Genomic DNA, 22507 nt, shown 5'->3' on the forward strand with positions numbered 1-22507 from the left:
TCTTATGTACACAGTTTTGTAGTACAGTAGACCAACCATTACAGTTATATCACAGACTGGTGTTTCCTCCCAGAACAAACAACTAGAAAAAAAAAGGGGGAGCCTGTTTTTAGACACTTACTTTCCCCTATATTCCATTTGGGTGGGGGAGGAAGGGAATAATTCCCTCTCTGCCCTGGTGACCACTACTTCCCTTCAGTCTAACTCCCAACTTTGGTCAGCTGAGGACTCACACCTGCACTCCACTACCAATGTCTGCTAGGAGCATAAGGGCAATGCACATGCACAACCTTTGGCCTCTGCTGATTTTGGAGGGGAGGCTAGCTTTTTGCATACCCACGAGCTCTTCTATCTGTTCGGGCTCACTCTTACCTTTTCTCTCCACCCATTTTTCTGTCCAGCATTTCTGCATGTAGCATACCCACCACCTTACTAATACAGGGAGTGATACAACCAGATGGTATATTCTCAAGTTCATTTCCACATGTTGAATTTAATAATGATCTCCAGTTCCACAGTATTTATCATTTCAGAGTGAAGTCCACAGATCTCTCTAGAATTTAGAGGTTCAATGACACGTCTTCAGCACTTCAACGAGCCCCATACTTTTTATTGCACACACTGCTACCCATCAGCTTTAAATCTAAATATAGTATTAAATGTGAAGTCCTTAAACGAAACCTAACAAATCTAACTATTTATGTGTATAAATACTGAAAGGCTGTATTGGTAGAATTTAAATTTATTTTGACAAGTTAATAATTGTTTGATTCATACTACCAAATAGAACCTGCTTAACCATAATTTTGATACCACATGGAACTGCTATGAGAGCAAGTATTTATGTTCAATAAATTTGTTGTGTTATGGGGCAGCTAATGCAAGAACAATTTTCAGAAACATCAATTTAATATTTTAAGCTAATTTCAGATGTAATCCAAATTAACACTGAGATTAATTTATATGAGATATAACAAGGTAGAATTTGTAGTGTGCAAGAATTTGTGTTTTTCCCCCCCACAGAATTCCCTCCAATATTGTTTTAATTACTACACTGAAAGCAATGAATGAAAACCTATGTTTAGAGATGGAATTTGTAGCAAGCAAGAATTTGTGTTTTTTTCACAGAATTCCCTCTGGTATTGTTTTAATTACTACATTGAAAGCAATAAATGAAACCCATGTATGTACTGAGTTGTGTTATAACCGAAGATACAGAACAACACTTTAAAAAAAAACCCAGAAAAAAACAGGCAGAACGATAAACAGGTTATTAAAATAGTAGCTTTCTACTGAAATACAACATGCAAGCTTTAACAAACACCAGTTCTTTCTTCACTCCCCATTAAGTTCAACAAAAATCCATTTGCTTAAAAAAACAAAAACAAAAGAAAAATGATTTACAATTGATTTACCACTTTGGGATTCCTATTTAGTTGTTGCTTAAAGATATTTAAGTACATGAAACTACAACAATTACACCTGGACTATTACAATAAGAAGAGGTGGAAATTGGTATTTCAACTGAAAATACATATATTCTAAATGAACCAAGGATCTTTTAATAGGGTTTAGGATAACTGCAGGGAATCTATAGGAAAAGCTAAGGTCAGAACTTGCTGTTTAAAAATTGTATTTGCAACTGTAACTAGCTTCTCTTCTTCAATAGCGTCCTGAAAAAAGGAAGAGAGAATACTGTAACCATCAGTTCATACATCCATATTTTGTTTCTCCCTCCTCCCAACATTAATGCATACCATCTGCAGTCCCCTTCTGACAAACACTTAAGGTCTTCCACTAAAGCTTAAAAAAAATCCACTCAGTACAAATAGTTTAGTTATACTTACTTGGACTGTAGGAGCGAGATCTTGACCGTGATCTGTAACGACTATAGTAAGGTGAAGGTGATCGCCTCCTTTGAACAAAATATAAAGTAGTTTTGTTGCTAGGAACTAATATACATGTATATATACTTCTCTAGTCTACATGCATCATGTGTACTAGTCAGGGTTTAAAATATTCATTGCCAAATGGTTTGTGGAATACATGCATAGAAGAAACAAGCTTTGTTATGTTGTATGCACATGAGGGTGAGTGGGGAGGGAGTGGTCTCAAATATATTTTCCTCTTCCCTTTACCGCAGAAGTACTTCCTTACATTTTGAAGAACTCCTGGGGGGAAAAGGTACTGCTGTACATGTGAGTGTAAGGCAAGCTGAGTAGTTTTGGGTCCTGTGCTCTGGGGCCTGTCATTTTAACTCTGTATTCCTCAAATGTTTCTGCCCTGAGACCCCTCTTTAATGCACAAAATTATTTTTTTTACTTTTTATTCATCTTTATTCTCCATTTTCCCATCTTTTAAAAGAAGGGTGCTATTGCAACCAGTTCTGGTTTATGAGCCATGGAATCATAATATTAGAAGCCACTACTAAACTCAGTAGTTCCAACTACATTCTAATGCTTATCAAGTTGTGATACTACTAAATAGAATTTGCCATCCAAGCACCTTCTAAGAAACTTTCCTCCAAAATTAATTTTCTTCTAGTCCTTCTTATCAATATTTCTCTTTTAATTTGTGTAGTATACACTGTATAATTTTCCTTTGTTTATACTGATGTAAAAATGCATCTATGATTATAGTAAGTTACTGTACACAACTTTTGTTGAACACTAGTTAGTTCTTATATTGAACAGCTTTGATCACCTGTTTAACCTGGTATTAGGATTTTATGCTGCCTCTTCTGTGTTAGATGCTTATTTGGCTAGCTTTTGTTATTTAAAGTACTGTTACTTGCTTTAGAAGCATTATACAAAACAAAAAATGGGTCATAAATGCTCTACATAAATTAAAAAAGTAGGTAACTTATGTGGATGCAAGAATTATATTTGGAACAACCACATACCACTAAATGGACAGACAGAAACCTTGAAGCCTATAAAATGTTTAAGACAAATAATATTGCTTATGGTAAAGATTCCCCAGGGCCCAAACGTGTACCTGTAACGGTAATCATATTCTTCATATCTGTCATATCCTCTATCATATCCTCTGTCGTAGTAGGAATCACGCCGACGGCCAGCTCCTCCTCCTCCTCCTCCTCCACCTCCACCTCCGCTACTTTTTTTTTGGGGGGGGGGGGGAGAAAGACCAGATGTATTATGCAGAATATTACAAATATATTTAGAATTTTGTATCAAAATTCAAGAGAATTCATATATCTTGCTCAAGGAACTGATCAGGTCCACAATGACTTAATTTCAGTAATGATTCAAGTCAGTATCAGCCACTCCCAGAACATTCATTGGGCTTATATTTAAAGACCATTAAATAAACAGACATTCAGAAGAAATTTCTGGAATAATGCAGTGATTAAGAGATGACATGTTCACAGAAACCGAGAATGCTGATGAAAATCTAATTTCTTATGAATCACAGGACGAAAAGCAATTCCCAAAATGAATCCAGTTAACTTCTTACTGGGTTGGCCTGCCCATATAGATGCCAGGTGTGGGCGTGTGGGCTCTCTTTGTGATTGAATAATCCACCCGGATCCTCCTACCATCCAGCTCCATTCCATTTGCATGTTCCATTGCCTGCAAAGAAGGTAGAAAGGCTTTAGCTCTAGTAATGAGAAATCAGTTCTTACTCTCATTAAGCAAAATCAACTTGTCTGTCATTATTAGTAACCCGCTAATAACAGTGGGCTCTCTTTTCTCCAGCAGAATTAAAACAGCACCATTGACCTGGGGCACTGAAGTTAGTGAAATGTGATCCCTTTTCCAGCTGGCATTTTGCTAACAAGAAAGGAGTTGATGCATCCCTGAGACTGTGCTGTTAAGCTAGCCAAAAAGGTAAACAGGCAGCTATTTCCCCTGAAGCAAAGCACATCCTTCTATGACCTGCTCTGATGGGAGCCACAAGGGAATGGGCTGATCAGGAGAGTGCAGCACTGTGGCTTCCTGCAGGGTGCACATGGCTGGGTTACTGCTACTTCAGCTGCCATTTCGTGCTTTCCCTGTCTGCTACCATCTCATTTACAAGACCTATTCCAGCAGAGCTTAGGAAAATGGCGGGTGCAGCCTATATGACTTTCTAATTACTATCTTCTTCTCCACTCAGTCACCACATGCAGCTCGCTCAACCAATACATTAAGGGACTGACTCTACACCAGGCTCCATTTCCCGTACTCTAAGAGGTCTGAAAGCTTCCTGCTTCTGTATGCGTTATATCGGTTCACTGAATGACCTTTAGTCCTATTCTCAATCATGCAAACTAGACACATCTAGACTTGCAATTTGTTTAAAAAGCTGGTAGCAAATGTACATGAATTCAGTTAGAACATTTGATTTTGGTTTTGTTTGAGGGGAATACTTGCTCATTACCAACGCTTTGTCCATTGATATATATTTTTTGTAATTATTTTGTTAGGAGTCGCGCTCCCAGTCAAAATCTCCAGCTGGGAGTCCTGCTCGTGTAAAATCTGAGAGCAGGTCAGGATCTCGTAGTCCATCAAGAGCTTCTAAGCATACTGAATCACACTCTCGATCAAGGTCAAAATCTAGGTATGTATATATGACTTTTAGAAATTCTATTGAGTGGATCCTTTTTTCCCAGAAGACTCACCTCTTAGTTGAGCCTTCAAGCTTTAGATTTGCTTATGGAAGAGATTTTAAGTTGGACATTTTAGGAAGATCCTATATGGATAATTTCTAAGTGCCAGGCTTTGAAGACACATATAGTTGTTCTCCAGCAAGTTACATAGTTACTCATAATATGCTCTACCATATTGTGGCCTAGTTACAGCCCCATTTACCATGACACGGTGTCACAAGGTTAGTCAAGAATCTTCCTGCTCCATGCTCGTAGCTCTGCCTAGGGATGCACAAGAAAAGATACACAGCATCCCAGACACACTCTAGGGCATATTAGATTGCTGTCTTGAGTACTTTGGATCAGGGTGGATAAAATTATTTTTTTTAAAAAAAACTCAGATTTTCAAAAATTAAATCAGATTTTTTAATTTAAATCAGATTTTTTAATTTAAATCAGATTTTTTAAAATTTAAATCGGATTTTTTATTTAAATCAGATTTTTTTAAAAAAAATGCTTTAAGATAGTTTTCTATTTAAAATACATTATAGTCCAAATGTTATTCATCATAAGGATTAGTTTTTAATTATGTAGCATGAGGCTGTTTAATTTTTTTTGGTAAATGAATTCCATTAATCCATTCACAATGTCATGCCCTTCCAGAGGTTTCTGTAAGATTATTTTTCTCCTTCCAATAAAGTACAGCAGAAAAGTTGTCCAAATATGAATGATTAACCTATTAAACTGGAGATATTTCACCTCACAATAATTTCATAATTATCTACCTATGATGTGTTTCTAATAGTATAACCAAATCAGTATTTTTTTATATAACTGTAAAACTAATCTGAAAAGTTGCTATTCTGAAAATGAAACCTTCATCTAGTAAATATTAAGATTATACCAGCAAGAATGAGTCTTTGGTTGTGTAAAATATAGCAAGGAAGAGTGCACTTTTGGGGGGGAAGTCACATGATTAAATTGAGTCTTTCTGATTTAAATTAAATTGATTTAAATCAAATCCACCCCGCTTTGGCTACTTAGAAAATGTGTACATAGAAATATTTGATGTAACATTTAGAAGTCTATGCCAGTCATTAGTTCTAATATACTCGCGAAATTTACTATTTCAGAAATATTAATAGTGTATAATATTTGAAAATATTAAACATATGTATGTATTATACTGTTAGTTTTACCCTACCCAGTGCCTGTTTACCCTACCCTGTGCCTGTTTGCATTCTCTTCCCCTCCTTATTGTTTTATTATGGTTTTATTAGAATGTAAGCCTATGCGGCAGGGTCTTGCTATTTACTGTTTTACTCTGTACAGCACCATGTACATTGATGGTGCTATATAAATAAATAATAATAATAATAATAATATTGTTTCACAAATGCAATCATTTGTGAAGTGAAAGTTACAATTAAGTGACTAGATGTTAAACAAACCACCATATTAACCTCTGTATTACTTATATCACACCAGAATTTGGGATATTTATCACAAAGGATTGAACCCAAAGAACTATCATCTGAAGGAAAGGATCTACTAGTGCTGTTCCACACACTCTTGTGAAAACAGTGGCAGAACAGTGTTTCTGTAACAGATGGGTCCTCCAGCAGCTCTCATGCTTCCATTTTCCTCAAGAACCCCCCTAGTGCAAAATAGTGTAAATCAGTCCTTCTGTGAGCAGACAACAACCTTTGCATGCACAAAGGTGGGTTTTGATCCACCCCTTAAAATGTTTAGTTACTAAAATTTTGTTTTTGTGGGGTTTAAAAGCATAGTCCTAGAGAAATGCCCAGCATTAAAGTCTTAAGTCAGTATACAAGAAAAAGCTAGTTTCATATGGCTACTGTTTATATCTTAATAAACTGAAAATAAGACCAGAACATTCCACACGTCCCTATTTAGCATTCATTTAAATCAGATTAACTGTAGTCCATATCGCCACCTAGTGATTTTATAATATATTTTCTTGTTATAGACTATTTTTAAGGTAACCTTTCCCACAAAAAAAGTCCACACTACAAGTTACTAAAATTTTGAAAACAAAGCATCATAGTTTCTCAGCCCTATTTTAATCCATATATACAGTTACTCCAAAACAACTTGGAAAATGTTATTTGCAAACACACAAAAAGCAACCTATCTCAGACCTGAGATTTCACTTAAGAGCTTCTCATGAACATTGAGTATTTACGAATAGAAATATAAAGCATACTAGTACAGTTTCAGGAATCAAACTCAGCCAAGCAAGTCAGCTAATATTCTATTTAAAAAAAATAGCCCCAAGTACATTTTGTCAGGAACAAATATAGCTCTTCTTATAAGGAGCAACCAAGAATATTTAAGAAATATAGTAAGCAGCAGATCAAATTTGCCGATCAACATGATTAAGTACATGAAACCCGTAAGAAAACATTCTCAAATACGCATTACATGTATCACAATAGATATAGGAAGTGATTAAAAAGTATCACTACTGTGCTGATTGGTTTTAATGCCAGTGATATACGTTCTTCTTTTCTCAATCCCAACTTCATTACATAGTTTCAGCAGCTTCATTCTCATATAATGCTAAGCCATAGTTTAATGTAGCTTTTCCCAACCTGGAAGTGCTGGCTAGGGATAATGACAGTTATATTCTAACACATTTGGAGGATACTAGGTTGGGGAAACCTGCTTTAGTACTATGGGGATGATTTTGGGAGCTTTTGTTTCTGCTTTATATTCACCACATCTTGTGATGTCCGAGCCTGGACAAACTGGTTAATCCTAACTATAGCTTCCTGATACAAACTAACTTCATACACTAGTTTTAACTTGGCCTGTTTCAACAAATTATAGTTAAGATTAACCACAGTTTGTTTGGGCTCAGACGTCACAAGCTGAAGTTAAGTGTCTGCCTCATAGCCACACCAGAATAGGAGGGACTGATCCTGTTCAGATGACACACTAAGCCACGGTGGTTAAGCACTTAGAGCTAAACATTATGGCTTAGCAGGTCATGTGAACCATGACTTTGCATGTTGTCTGAACAGGCCCAAAGCCTGTGAACAAAAGACTCATGGTTTAGCTTTATGTGTGAACACAGCCACAAGCTTTCTAATATGCCCTTTAGTAGGTCTAATAAAGGCATCTCTTTTCTAGCTGTTTGCAGCAAATTCAAACTTTCCCTATACACTTAGTTCCATTTTTTTTTATCCCAACATTGGTCACTTTCGCATTTAAAGTAAATCTTACTTGCCATTTGATTGCCAAGTCATAAGGAATCTTCAGTCTAACAGCCTTTAGAATTTCACCATCCTAAATAACCCAGTGGAATTCTGGCTATCTTACTGTTCAGCCCAATTCTAGAAGTTAAATACCACCTAACACATTTCTTGAGGCAACCTCACCTTTGACTTGCCTTCTTTGTGAAAACTGTCCATTTATTCCTACTCCCCCAACACCCAGAATCTTTTACTACCACAGAGGTAGTAGTTGTAATTTCCTAGATCCTTTTTAAAAGTGTGTTATATCGGATACCTTACAAACTTAAGCTAAGGAGCTGATTTTCAACAATAAATTACACATTTTAATTAAAAGAAGTAAACAATTTCACGAGAGTTCACTATATAGGTACCCTGTTTCCCCGAAAGTAAGACATCCCCCGAAAATAAGACCTACTTCCAGTTTTGCCTCTCGCTGTAATATAAGGCATCCCCCCGAAAATAAGACCTTTTTTTTTGTTCAACAATAAATGTGTACCGTATTCTTCTTCATGGAAAAATAAGACATCCCCTGAAAATAAGACCTAGCGCATCTTTGGGAGCAAAAATTAATATAAGACACTGTCTTATTTTGGGGGAAACAGGGTAGGTTATCTGGTACTTTTTTAATTGGCCACTTAGGTCTAGATGTTCACTCTTCCGAGATAGTTATTGGCCTCATTTGAACTGTAATAATAAAACTTGGTTTACAAAGATAGCTTGTTTCAATAAACCATAATTAAGATTAACTTTAGGTTAGGCTTTATATGCAATGCTAAACTGTAGTTAACTGAAACTGGCTGAAAGAGGCCATTCAGATTCACTCCCCAAAAATACATTACCCACCCCCGCCAAAATCACACACCTGCAAATATTCACAGGACTCCAGAAGTTAAAAAGTACCAAATAACTCCACTACAAGACACCAGCTATGCAAAAAACACTTGTTCAGAAAGAATATAGAAGTGTTTTACCTCTTTTGAATCATCTATTCTTTCAAAGTAAACAAAAGCAAATCCTCTTGATCGCCCAGTTCGTTGATCATACACCACGTTGACACCACTCAAAGGTCCATAGCGGGAGAAGACTTCACGAAGATCCCTCTCAGTAGTATACAAACTGAGGCCAAACACTCCAAGGCATGTATTAGGATCTGGATTCGCCTGAAAAATGAACCGAATCGAAGTATTAAAGAACACCTACAACACTACCAGTTGTAACAGGGGTGGGCCGCAACTCCCATAATACCTCACCACTAGCTATGCTAACGGTTCAGTCTTTGCTAGTGAAAATATGTATTTATCATCTAGTGATAGGCAATTGGAACTGCATAGCATTGCAGTTTCAAAACTGTCTGGTGGCTCTATGTTTTAGGCAGTGGTCTTTAAACAGAAAGTGGGGAAACAGAGGCAGCTTCCTTTTAACAGCTAAATAGCATTTGTTAAATCCATCAGTATTTTATTTTCAAAGAGGGGAAGTCTCAACAAACACACAATGGGTGTTATTACTTGCTTTACATGCTACACACTTTGCCACACACAAGTGCCACAAAACTCTGAACAGAGTAGAAAGGATCAGATAAAAACCTACTAAGCTCCTTTCCACTGACAATAGCAGATTAAAGGTGAGCATGTGGAACTCTTAGTCTCAAGATAATGCAAGTGGATTTGATGGCAGCTGGAAAATAATTTTAAAAAGCACAGTCATTTTTACACATAAGCAGTTTAAAAACATCTAGGATACCCAGCAGAGAGTATCTCCTCAGGATAGATGTCAAATTTCTATAGAAATTATATTTAAGCTGCAGAGACCACATTTAGGTGGATTAAACTGAAAAAAGCTAATTAGAATAAACCCCTACTATTATATACTAGCTGAGGTCTTGGATCTACAGTATTTTTGTGGTCTTTATATACCAGCAGAGGTCTCTGATCTGTATCAGATTTCTATGGTCTTGAAATGAAATTAAGAGTAATATTGTATATTTAACAATCTCAGCAGAACTCTTCATGTTCTGCTCACCAGATTTTTATTAAATGGAGCAATAATGGAAGTACTGTAAAACCCCTGTAGGCCAAGTAAAGTCTTTTACATTTTCTACATCTAGATTTCCTTCCTGCCCTATCCTAAAGGCTACAAAGTGGGTTCTAATATAATTTTAAACCCAAAACCATGCTAGCAAGGGATTGGCAACCTGGAGTTCTCCACATATTTTGGACTATAATTCCCATAATGCTGACCATAAGCTATGCTGGCTGGGGCTGATGGGAGTTATTGTCAGAATCAAATAGTATCATTCACAAACTCAAACAGCCCTAGCAGAGCTCCTTGGAATCATTCCATTGCGAAAGAAGTTGTTTATTAAGGTTGCTCATTGCAATTGCACAAGCATAATGTACAACCACTTCCGCAAATATTGGAGTCTTTTCTTGCATATAGTTCAGAAACTAGTTACCACTAGTGCAATGTCATAGGTGCTAATGGAATGACACAGTTGGATACTGCCCATGGTCCAAAAACATCTGAACAGCACCAGGTTGCCTACCCCTGGCCTAGATTACCTAAACACCTTAACTTAAGCAAGGATTTAAATTTCCCATGCCCAACTGAAGCCAACTCACTAAGGTGTCATTAAGTGTTGATCTTATTAGGTATCAATTAGGTATCAATGTTGTCTAGCACACGCCCTGCAAATGTTCTTCTGGTTCATTGTCAACTATTGCTGTAAAGCCACTAGCAGTCTTTCCCCCACCCCCATCCCAAACACAACAAAAAGGGAGAACATTTAGTTAGCAAAACATACTGTCCCTCTTCTCCATGTTTACTTATTTGGAAATACTGCTGGTTGAAAGCTGCTAGGCATGACAAGCAGAAAATGTCAAGGCTTCTCTTTTATTCTTGATCACAGAAATATGCAAGCTGTGGATGTTATGCCAAGCCAAGACAACATAAATTAGTGTTTCACACATTAATTAGATCAATTATGACATATAAATTGAATAAAAAGAATGTTCCTACAAGCTTACACTACATACTCTGCTGCCAGTGTGCCTTCTTCGGTTAGACATTGGAGAGTGGCTGCGACTTCTTCGACGCCGATACTCTGGGGTGTATGACCTGCTTCGTGATCGTCTCCTATGCGAATGAGATCTAGAGCGAGTGTAACGCCTGTGAGAATGCCTTCTTGATCTAGATCTGAAAGTGATTTTTTAAGAACTCCGTTATATCTTAATTAATATTCAAGTTTTCACAAATTATTATTATTATTATTATTATTATTATTATTTATTTATATAGCACCATCAATGTACATGGTGCTGTACAGAGTAAAACAGTAAATAGCAAGACCCTGCCGCATAGGCTTACATTCTAATAAAACCATAATAAAACAATAAGGAGGGGAAGAGAATGCAAACAGGCACAGGGTAGGGTAAACAGGCACTGGGTAGGGTAAAACTAACAGTATAATACATACATATGTTTAATATTTTCAAATATTATACACTATTAATATTTCTGAAATAGTAAATTTCGCGAGTATATTAGAACTAATGACTGGCATAGACTTCTAAATGTTACATCAAATATTTCTATGTACACATTTTCTAAGTAGCCAAAGCGGGGTGGATTTGATTTAAATCAATTTAATTTAAATCAGAAAGACTCAATTTAATCATGTGACTTCCCCCCCAAAAGTGCACTCTTCCTTGCTATATTTTACACAACCAAAGACTCATTCTTGCTGGTATAATCTTAATATTTACTAGATGAAGGTTTCATTTTCAGAATAGCAACTTTTCAGATTAGTTTTACAGTTATATAAAAAAATACTGATTTGGTTATACTATTAGAAACACATCATAGGTAGATAATTATGAAATTATTGTGAGGTGAAATATCTCCAGTTTAATAGGTTAATCATTCATATTTGGACAACTTTTCTGCTGTACTTTATTGGAAGGAGAAAAATAATCTTACAGAAACCTCTGGAAGGGCATGACATTGTGAATGGATTAATGGAATTCATTTACCAAAAAAATTAAACAGCCTCATGCTACATAATTAAAAACTAATCCTTATGATGAATAACATTTGGACTATAATGTATCTTAAATAGAAAACTATCTTAAAGCATTTTTTTTAAAAAAATCTGATTTAAATAAAAAAATCCGATTTAAATTTTAAAAAATCTGATTTAAATTAAAAAATCTGATTTAAATTAAAAAATCTGATTTAATTTTTGAAAATCTGAGTTTTTTTAAAAAAAAATAATTTTATCCACCCTGATCCAAAGTACTCAAGACAGCAATCTAATATGCCCTAGAGTGTGTCTGGGATGCTGTGTATCTTTTCTTGTGCATCCCTAGGCAGAGCTACGAGCATGGAGCAGGAAGATTCTTGACTAACCTTGTGACACCGTGTCATGGTAAATGGGGCTGTAACTAGGCCACAATATGGTAGAGCATATTATGAGTAACTATGTAACTTGCTGGAGAACAACTATATGTGTCTTCAAAGCCTGGCACTTAGAAATTATCCATATAGGATCTTCCTAAAATGTCCAACTTAAAATCTCTTCCATAAGCAAATCTAAAGCTTGAAGGCTCAACTAAGAGGTGAGTCTTCTGGGAAAAAAGGATCCACTCAATAGAATTTCTAAAAGTCATATATACATACCTAGATTTTGACCTTGATCGAGAGTGTGATTCAGTATGCTTAGAAGCTCTTGATGGACTACGAGATCCTGACCTGCTCTCAGATTTTACACGAGCAGGACTCCCAGCTGGAGATTTTGACTGGGAGCGCGACTCCTAACAAAAAAAGCAGTATTACAAATGGTACTGGTTGCATAAATGCCTACCTTTTTATATTAAAAGTAACTATATTATATTGATTGTGCCTGAAAAATAAATGGTTAGGCAATACCCTCCAGGATAAGATTCTGTTTAACCCACTGTTAACATTGTGTGATTTCCTCAACTAGTTCCCTACTTGAACCAGATGACCAATGCTCTATTAACTAAGTAATCATGCAAATTCATCTACAACTTGATCATACAGACACTGGAACATAAACCATACATTTACTTAACCTAGGACCCATTCATTCTTCCAGATTCTTTTAATTCTACTTCACTCTTGCTTTCTACTTTTCTTCATTCTTCATTGAGTTTTTCATTTTTCATACTTCGTGTATTCTTCCCCAATTCAAACAATTCATTATAGCCTTAAAAATATTCAAGTGCTTCTATCTGACCAATCTTCTGTTCAATTTTTTCCCCCATTCAATTTTAATTTTCTGATCTTTAACACTTTTCATCAGCCTTCTTTTATCTTGATTTATCTTCCACATTCTTGGAAAAAACTCTTCCATTTCTTCACGAACATTAACCTTAATGGAAAAAGAACATTTAGTATATTTAAGCATGTGGGGATTATAAAACTCTGCTGGAATTTCAGAATTTAATCTACCAAAATGGAATAGCCAGCAGGTGAAGTGCAAATAACTAGTTTATAAAAGCAATTTTTTTAAAAAAAAATCTTTTAACTGGTGTAATCATATAGGCTCTAATCATGAGTCCACTGATTTCCTCGCAGCATTTCCCAAATGTTCTTTATCTATTCTGCTCCCTTTCTAAATTTACTCTCTTCTCAATTCTGTAAGATGAATATACACACACACACACTTAAGTGTTATCTTAAGACTTAAGTATTACAATTGTCTGAAGTTAAAAAACAAAAACAAAACATAAAGGCCAAGATGCAAAAAACTACATGACACACACCCAAGGATTTAGGCACACTCCAGGAAATGTCCCTGTTTAAAAGCAGATTCTGCTTTTAAATCTCCAACTTTTAAAGAAGTTTACCAGACAGCGAGGGAGGTGTCTGTTCAAGAAAGTCAAGACCAAATCTTGCCTTGAGCATACAGTACTAGATGCAGTTTTTTGGATCCTGACCACGGATGCTAAATTTGATCTGAACATTCAGGTATTAAGTTAATCTCTTGTATAAAGTTATGAAATATTTGTACTGTTAGATGGAAACAAAATCAAGTTGAGTTCTTTTTTTAATAACAGAAGCTAAATCAACTTCAATAATGCTACATGTGTGAAGTTATCTACAGGACTGGGACTGTAATTATATACTTGATCAGAGCAACAAGTGCAACAAAGCAGCACAGGAGAAGGTGTGTATTTCCATTAGCACACCCAATAGAGGGAACTGGGACAAACAAGCAAACTAAGGAACAGAGCAAGAATTACCCTCACATTAATTTTAGTCAAAGATTTAGGTCTTCTTAAGTCTGAATCTTAATTATTTATACATTGGGAATATAAATTAAGATAACCAAAATACTGTCCTTCCTTTCTAGTTCTCACAGCAACCTGTATTGCATACTGTTCTAACTTTGTTCCTTTTCAACCAATAACCACTGTGAATAGCATTTCTTTTGCCAAATATTTATTTATTTATTTATTACATTTCTATACCGCCCAATAGCCGGAGCTCTCTGGGCAGTTCACATTTACAGAACCATTTACAGTTCTATTACAGGCAGTTTCTCATTCAGCATTAAACATGGATATTTTATTTTCCCATTTCAGACATATTTTCCCATACTTCTCCGTCATACTGAAGAGTTAGGTTTAGAAGTTTTCAGAAGATGCACTGAGCTGCCTTATGAAAGGATTTACAAACTCTTGGTGGCTTTCTTAACATGCAAGTTTTAGAAGCGCCTCTGTACTTTCCCACAATTGATCAAAATACCATGTAGTTCAGATCTGTTTGTCAAAAGACAGACAAGTTTACAATGTAGGAAGAATGGGTAGAAAGGACAAGAGAAATTTATTATAGGCAATGCATGGGGACAGATTAAAGAGAATGCTAGACAAACAGTGGTGGAGCGCTTCGCATTACATTCCTAATCATGGCAAGAAAGCCCACTTCACTGCTCAAGAGCCTCCGACCCAAGCTGCTCCACTAGTATGGCCCATTAAGAATGTGCCAGATTAATTCAGCAGCAGCCAACACTTCCACAAGATGGCTGCAAAAATATAACTCTTTAATAACGTGCATACGCCACAGACTTTTAGTACATGAAATTTCCTTATGTAGCTCAAGTCAGCAGAATGACTTTAGCAAGTGATTATTTAAATTCACCAGACTGACCCAAACAATTTTAATGCGCCAAGAGAAGCAGATGCATTTAATGGTCAAACCCATTAGCAACAAACAACTCCTCTGTTGAATAAGCTTTATTTTGTTGCCTACAGATATTCATAATATAATGGTAAGACTGCAGGATAATTTTTCTATGCAGAACCCACAGCATTAATCCTTTCAACCAGTATTTACCTGCAGGGTTCATTCTAACACTCAGGGTTCTACAAATGCATCAGTCTTATCAGCATACATAACAATGAATCTCTTCCTAACAACTATTTGCCCAATTCTAGCAGAACTTGAGATGCTTTCCCTGCAATTTCTGATATTCCTGCGTGATTTGCAATAGGTTGGTAAGGATTCTGACTCTCAAATACTTAACAATATTGCTGAAAAGAAGGTAGGTTGGGGTAACCAGAAGTGGGTTTTTGTGAGAAAGAACTGTGAGCAATGTTGTTCTGGAACTCAAAACAAGTTCTGGGGCTCAGAATGCTTTAATTCTATGTCTTTTGCACTGGGCTCCGGATCTCAGGGTTCTAGCAAAAAATGAGGTAGGTCCTGCATGCCTGAAGCCTGCTCATCCCTGAGGCCAGGCAATCTACAAATAATGACTAACTACCAAATTCCATAAAAAGGTGTGGAACCTGCTCATTTCAAGAGAGATAATGGTGGATGTAGGGGAGGCTAAAGAGTTATATCTAGCATGGGATTACTGGAGTAGTTTTGGACACAAATAAAACAACTTTACAGGGCAATATTATATGTATCAACGCAGATGACAGTACCAATGAGCTCACGCCCACAGGACTGCAGCCTTAATACTCTTGTGAGAACCACGACAAACTCTGGAAAGTAGCTCAGCTTTAAATATTGTGCCTTAAACAAAAGGAATGGGAGGTACCAGCAGTACTGTAGGTGTGTCAAATTCAATTTTCAAACACAATACCATTACATAATTTCTTAACATCTATAGACAAGTAAGAAACTACAAATAACTGCATTTGTTCTAAATAAATTTGGCTAGGCAGCACAATTATTTTCCTCAAGTGACAAGTTTTTTAAAATAGGTCTAAAGCTTTTTTTTAAAAACAAAACAAAACACAGGGCTGTAATAAGTTAATTAATTGGTGCAAAAAATTGAAACATTCATCTTTTTTAAATCCCTCCTTACAACAAGGTCCTTGTAACAAGCCTGAACCCTGCCACTAAAATAGATGTTTTAGCTGAGCATGGCAAACCCAAAACCCAAGTTTAAATGACTGCTGATAGATATCTGAAAGACCTAAGGGGGAAAATGGGGGAGGAGGGGACACATTTCAATTTTTCCAGCAGTTACACTGACATTTGGGGAACACTAAAAAAAAATTCACTAATGAAATATTCTCATTCAGAATGAGTAAAATGCTTTAAGACAAGTTTTTGTTTACCCAAAACGTATAGTATAATTTTTTTTGGCAAAATAATCTATAGCATTAGAAAATAATTTCTATGTGTACTGTAGTCATATACCACACCCAAAAGTTTTCAATGTTGTTATAAAGTTTAAGTCAATATCCAAGTATACTGCAAACCTTAATGTTGTGACTCTTCGTTAAAAAAAAACCCACTTAGGAAAAAGTCCCTCTCATGGCTTCAAAAGTTCTGGAAGTGTTACATCACTACCTACTAAGGCACAAAATTTGCTATGTTAGATAATGTATCATCACTCAGCCAAAACAAGGATATTGAGAGGTTGAATGGGACAGGAATAGCATCGCAAGTTTTTACACCAAAGGGCTCTATTGAAACAGTCATTTTACAGCTCAGCAATAAAGGCCCAATGAAGCTAATTAAGATACTATCATCTCCAAATAAAAACTGCCATCCACAGACAGAATATATTTTCAATTTCATCAAAGAGCACCAATAAGAGAACTCCGGGTTCAGGTTTGCATTAACCACTATCAGTTAGACCTAATGCTTTAACCCATGGAAAAGGAGGCTGGGAGAATTCATAAGAGAAGGGGAATGCATGATCTAGTTAATAGTTGGGCTAGCTTGATATCTGCTCAGATCACTAGTGAAGTATCAATAATTCTGTTATAACAGCTATTTTTGTGCATGTTAAAAGAGCCCACTAAAGCTAATAGTCTGGCATTTTTATTAATTGCCTGCTTTTTACTCATAAGATGGGCCCCTCTTCTGAGTAAAATGTGGACTAGTTACAATTATGGCAGGCTAGAAATGCAACATTCCTACATGAAAAACACATTTGAGTCCACTTCTGAACGCATGTTTAAAATGCAATTATGGAAAAGTACAGCAGGAAGTACCACCAAGGCAACACAGTTAACACTTGTCTGATTTCCTTAAGTATATTAAAAGCACAGAATCAAACATTTCAAGTGCAGGTTAGACAAATACTTTCCTTAAATATCTTCCATCCAAAGACTTGAACTTGTGAAGCAGTAATAAAGGAGGGCTTTCCCATTATTACTCGATAACTAAAGATAGTCCTACACATCTAGAATTAGGGTAACATGATGTCCTCCAGATATATTGGATTACAACTCCCAACATCTTTCACTCAGCATGGCTAGCTGGGGATGCTGAGAGTTGTAGTCCAATACATCTGGAGGGCACCGGGTTCAGGAAGACTGCACTAATTAATTTTAGAAACTCAAAGAATTGTGCATGATATACTTGCAGCCACTCATCTATTTCAGTAGAGTTCATCTCTCTTCCATCAAGGCTGTTGGGGCAACTTCAGTTTTGCACTTACTAGTTGTTAGTTCCATGTCACACTAAGACATTGAACATCCTCCAAACCTGCATTTTTTGTTCTTTATCTGCAACAATTTAGGCTTAAGAAGCTACACAATTAACTTTGACCCTATCCTCTCAAAGTTGCCAATGATTTACTGCTGTGTGGTAGTTATGCAAAATGCACTTCCAGGATTGAATGCTTGCCAAATTGGCATGGTTTTTGGTGACTTGGAAAAACACTAGCCCAAGTCAGAGATATCATCCTTTTCAAATATCTCATTACACAGAGGACTGCAGTGGTGTTTGAGATCATGACAATTGGAGAAGGAACAAAGGTAGAAGATTCATAAACATATTTATGGTTATCAAATAAGCTACATTTTTAGTTGACACACTTGCCATGCTGAGTGTGCCACCAACCTCTACCAAGTGCAATAAGTGACCAGCATTCCTTCCAATTCTGAAGATGCAAAAATTGGTTCGGAACATCACAAAAGTTACATGGTGATCGCTGTCCCCTCCTCAGGTCTAAGGTTGGGAAGAAGGTTAGTTGTTTAGTTGCTCAGAGGCAGAATGCCTGCTGTATCACACCACATCCAGATCAGCGGGCTTCTCTACCTGCCTTTTCTACTGGAAAAATGGGGATGGGGGGAACCTGGTGATCATAGTTTTGGGCTTGACTAACAAGGCCAGCCACAAATGGTAGACCTGTCCATAGGGAATACTAAAAAGCCAGCATGTTTCAGTACAGAGTTGGTTTATGAACAACCAACTCCACAAACAAACTCTATAACAAGAATTGTCTCCAGGAAACTGGCAAGGAAGCTGTGTGAATACTTTTCTTTTCCATGGGTTGTAAAATATTAGCACAGATGTATGTGAGGAAGTGGGCTTAAGTCTCCAAGCATTGAGAACTGAAGAAATGAACCTATGGGTCAAGACCAAATAGCCACAAAACGTTCTGTAGCATAACACTACTTTTAAAGTAGTAGCCTATTTTGAAATATTCAATTTTGATGTAGTGTTTAGCTTTGAACAGTACATATCCTGAGTTTATTTAACTAGTTGGATACCAATACATTGCAGTTGCAATGCTAGTTCTCTAAGAATCTACGTAATTCCCCTCCCGCTTATGTTATGTACTTTGTCTCTGTCCAAACTAGTTTTTGCCTACAAAACTGCAAACTCTGTTTACTTGGATATTCTACTGACATTAAAGGTATTTCCATGTGGTGCATTTAGAATTCAAGATTGTTAATACTTCTACCAAGCTCAAAAGGAGCTTATATAAAAAAGGAACAATTCAATTTTTAAAAAACTGTACAAAAAAGTTGTACCAATAAAAGCTACATCTGATGACCATAATATTTATCTTAACTATCAAATGCCACATCAAATAGATGACTTTTGCAACACCTCTGTAATACTACAAGGGGTGGACAGTTGCTAACCTCATTCAAGTAGTCATTTTGCAATCCCAGGGCAATTATGGTGAACCCTCAGGTCCTAGCTGCTAACTATTCCCTTCACATAATGAGGGAAAAGAGGTTTGCAATGAGGTTACATACAGGTAGAAGCCCTGTCTAAGATATACTGGTCCTAGGACATGAAGGGCTTTAAAGGCCATCACCAGCTCCTTGAATTGTTTACAGGCACCAAGCGCAACACAGATCTCCCTGCTCCAAAATAGGGTAGAGAAGTGCCAGAAGCAAAGCTTGTAAAAAGTGTTCCTGGATACCATCACTATCAGTTTATCCAACAACACTTAAAGCTGCTGGGATGGGGCAAATATCACCACACCCGAAGAGGCATAACTTCCAACCACCCACCCCTGAGCCTTCGGATTACTGACAACCCACCACCTGTCTTCAACTTCAGTTTCTGTCATCTCTTTTACTACCCTTAACTTCCAGATATTGTTTCAGCATTGAGGCAGCTGCTCCTGGACTCTTAGATAAGGAATAGAGGGTATCATCAGCACATTGACAACACCTAGCTCCAGACTCTGTATGGTTTCTCCCACTGGCTTTGTATAGATGTTAAACATGGGTGAAAATAGAGCCTTGTGAAACACCACAGGTCAATGCTGTACTGACCCAGGCTGAACCTTAACTGTAAAGGCTCAAAGAAGCTGTTCCATCCAAGAACAACAGCTGGAGTTGCTCTGCTACCACACAAACTTCTATTACTGTGTTTCAGTTTTATAGGGGAAATTACAAGTTGTTACAAATGTATTATATTGGTAGTGGGGAGGTTCTCCTAAGATATTTTTAGTGATAGAATACTAAAAAAAACCCCACAAATGGTTATGTCCAGTGTTTGACTAACACTGGGTACAAACCATTCCCTAATAAAACAAAACTTAAGAGATATAATGTGCTTTCCCCCAGGCAACAGTCCCAATGCTATTTAACAACATAATGCCACTGATTCATCAGAGAAAGAAAAGCTATAGCTCTCCTTTAGACACCTGAAGGGGAAAAATCTAGGAATTTCCTGCTATTAACCCACCCACCTATAACAATAGGTCAAGACTGTATAGGTCAGGCAGAGATATGGGGCCATGCACTGGAATCGTGGCAAACAGTGTCTAATCTTCTTTCTATTTTACCATTACCAACTACAAAAAAATGTATTCAATGCCTTAAACATATAAAATTGATTCTATCTTCCAGAGTATAACTAATCAATCATGCTGGAAGCCCAGGGATCCGTCACCTCTGGAGATCCTAGAGCCAAGTTTCCAACCCTTTGGATACTGGCCTCCGATTCCTCCTTTTGCACAAGAGCGCTTCGCCCGTGCAACCCAGCACATGCTCTGACTGCGATCCATATTTTGGGGCGGGGGAAGATTTTTAAAGAATCGTTCTTAACAGAGGCTTGTAGCGATCGGGGAGATCACAGCAGACCTCAGAGGCATGAACTGGGAAAAAGATAGGAATTGGGCAACGGCAGAAAATGCGAGAGGAAGCCTGGTGAAGAATCCAAGCCCAGTAAAGGAGTGCGGGGAGACGGGAACAACAGAAGTCCAGGCGCACGGCTTTTAAGCCTGAACATCCTGGTGTGGAAATCGAGGGAGGAATACGAAGGCCCAGGCTGGAACAGAGACTGGCCCTAGCGAGCGGGTGGCGGCGGCGGCGCGGGCCCACCTCGGACGAAGGAACCATTTTGGCGAGACACAACGAGGCCTCTCTGGGTGGCTCCGCCCTGCTCAGGGCCCGGCTGGGAGGCTCGTTTTTCCTCTTCGCCCACTTCATGCCCTCGGGGCCCAGGCCAGGCCTCCGACACCTCGGCCCGGGCAGAACCGCTCACTACTCACCCTCCCCTCGAAGTTATTCTCCTCTACGTCGCTCATGATGGCGTGTTCCTAGCGCGGCAGGCGGGCCGAACAAGCAGGAATCCGGGTGAGGAGCGCTGAGCCCCGACCTTCTCCTGGCACTGCTTCCAATCAACCAATTTCCCTCCTGCAGCGGCGGCGCAAAATGGCGCCTCAGTCAGGAAGGTCTGCGCCCGACACTCCGGGAGAGGGCGGGGCTCTGCGACGCCACGCCCTCACGTCACAATGAAAATGCTGTCGCCATAAGGAGCGATGTAACAGACAGAGTAGCTGAGTTCGGACGACCCGCTAATCAACGGTTGTTCCTCATTCTGTTCCATCACGCCCCCACCCCCACCCCCAGTTGATTAGCGGGTCGTCTGAACTTAGCCCGTGAGTGGCGCGAGCGTAGCAGAATCGATACAGTTCTCCTGTGAGCGTTATCCGTTCAGGATATGGCTAGGCGTACACTAGGATGGTTGCAATTGCTTTAGACTGGGCTATTTATTTATGACTTTGGGCTGTGCTCTTGCTCAGAATATCTGCGATGAGAAATAAAAAAAAAAATACATAATGGCAATTTAGTCTGGTGTCTTTCCCACAGCGCTTGCTGTTATAACGGCTGTATCCTAGTGATTTGAAACCATCATGCCTAGGGATTAATATGTCTAAGGATGGTTTTTAGTGTCAGGGCTCAACTGGAGAACATATGAAATGTAGATTATTAAAAAGTGCCCCTGAGCAAGTGCAAATGCATTTCACCTACTACATAGAGCCCGCACATGGGGGGGGGGGGGGAGGAGGAAAACTTTTCAAACAGAGGGTGGCATTTCCAAGACAGGCTTAAGACCGATAATCTGTTTTTCCAAGAAAGTAAACACGGTGTTCTCCACCAAAAAAAATGGAAAAAAGCTGGAACTTCATTTAATTCAAGCTGGAATTAAGAACATAAGAGCCATGCTGGATCAGACCAAGGGTCCATCTAGTCCAGCAGTCTGTTCACAAAATGGCCAACCAGCTGCTGACCAGGAACCCACAAGCAGGACATGGGTGCAACAACACCCTCTTGCCCATGTTCCCCAGTAACTGATGTATATACGCTTTCTTCCTCTGATACTGGAGGTAGCGCATATCTATCACATTCTCTATAGAAAAAAACTGCTCATAAGTTTCCACGTGTGTCATAAAACAAAGGTCAACTCTACTTTGGAGCCAATTTAGCAGCTTGTGTCTCTGCACAATATATGCCAAACTGAATTGGTGCATGGATTGGTGTAATAGTGTTTTTTAGGGCGTAATCCTGTGCATACAGCACAGGGAACTCTCAGGTGATGGGATACATGGCAAGAGCCACAACATGTACAGTTAGAGCCCAGAAAGCTATTTATTTATTTATTTATTACATTTCTATACTGCCCAATAGCCGAAGCT

The 22507-nt window shown here is 37.9% G+C and overlaps 1 protein-coding gene across 3 annotated transcripts; it reads right to left on the reverse strand.

Moving 5' to 3' along the window:
• Positions 1–1017: 1017 nt before the first annotated feature.
• TRA2A (transformer 2 alpha homolog) lies at positions 1018–21251 on the reverse strand. 3 transcript variants are annotated; one of them, XM_063123782.1, is made up of 8 exons: positions 21080–21251; positions 12526–12659; positions 10884–11043; positions 8823–9011; positions 3478–3593; positions 2998–3117; positions 1848–1915; positions 1018–1673 (listed from the first exon to the last, which is right to left on the reverse strand). In XM_063123782.1, exons 1-8 carry the CDS (start codon positions 21113–21115, stop codon positions 1663–1665), a joined length of 834 nt encoding a protein of 277 aa, XP_062979852.1. In that variant the 5' UTR covers positions 21116–21251; the 3' UTR covers positions 1018–1662. The 3 variants fall into 3 exon arrangements, with proteins under 3 accessions (XP_062979852.1, XP_062979842.1, XP_062979833.1); XM_063123772.1 differs by having other exon boundaries at positions 2998–3114; positions 10875–11043; XM_063123763.1 differs by having other exon boundaries at positions 10875–11043.
• Positions 21252–22507: the final 1256 nt, after the last annotated feature.

Source organism: Elgaria multicarinata, chromosome 1, assembly GCF_023053635.1.
Source record: "Elgaria multicarinata webbii isolate HBS135686 ecotype San Diego chromosome 1, rElgMul1.1.pri, whole genome shotgun sequence".
Classification (NCBI taxonomy): Eukaryota; Metazoa; Chordata; class Lepidosauria; order Squamata; family Anguidae; genus Elgaria; species Elgaria multicarinata.

What these genes read in the sequence shown, in the direction of transcription:
- TRA2A (XM_063123763.1), bottom strand. Translation starts at nt 21,115, where the DNA reads ATGAGCGACGTAGAGGAGAATAACTTCGAGGGGAGG. An exon ending in AGAATAACTTCGAGGGGAGG is followed by an intron (nt 12,660 to 21,079) that starts GTGAGTAGTGAG and finishes TTTTTTTGTTAG; the next exon opens with GAGTCGCGCTCCCAGTCAAA. An exon ending in TATATGGGCAGGCCAACCCA is followed by an intron (nt 3,118 to 3,477) that starts GTAAGAAGTTAA and finishes CCAAAAAAAAAG; the next exon opens with TAGCGGAGGTGGAGGTGGAG.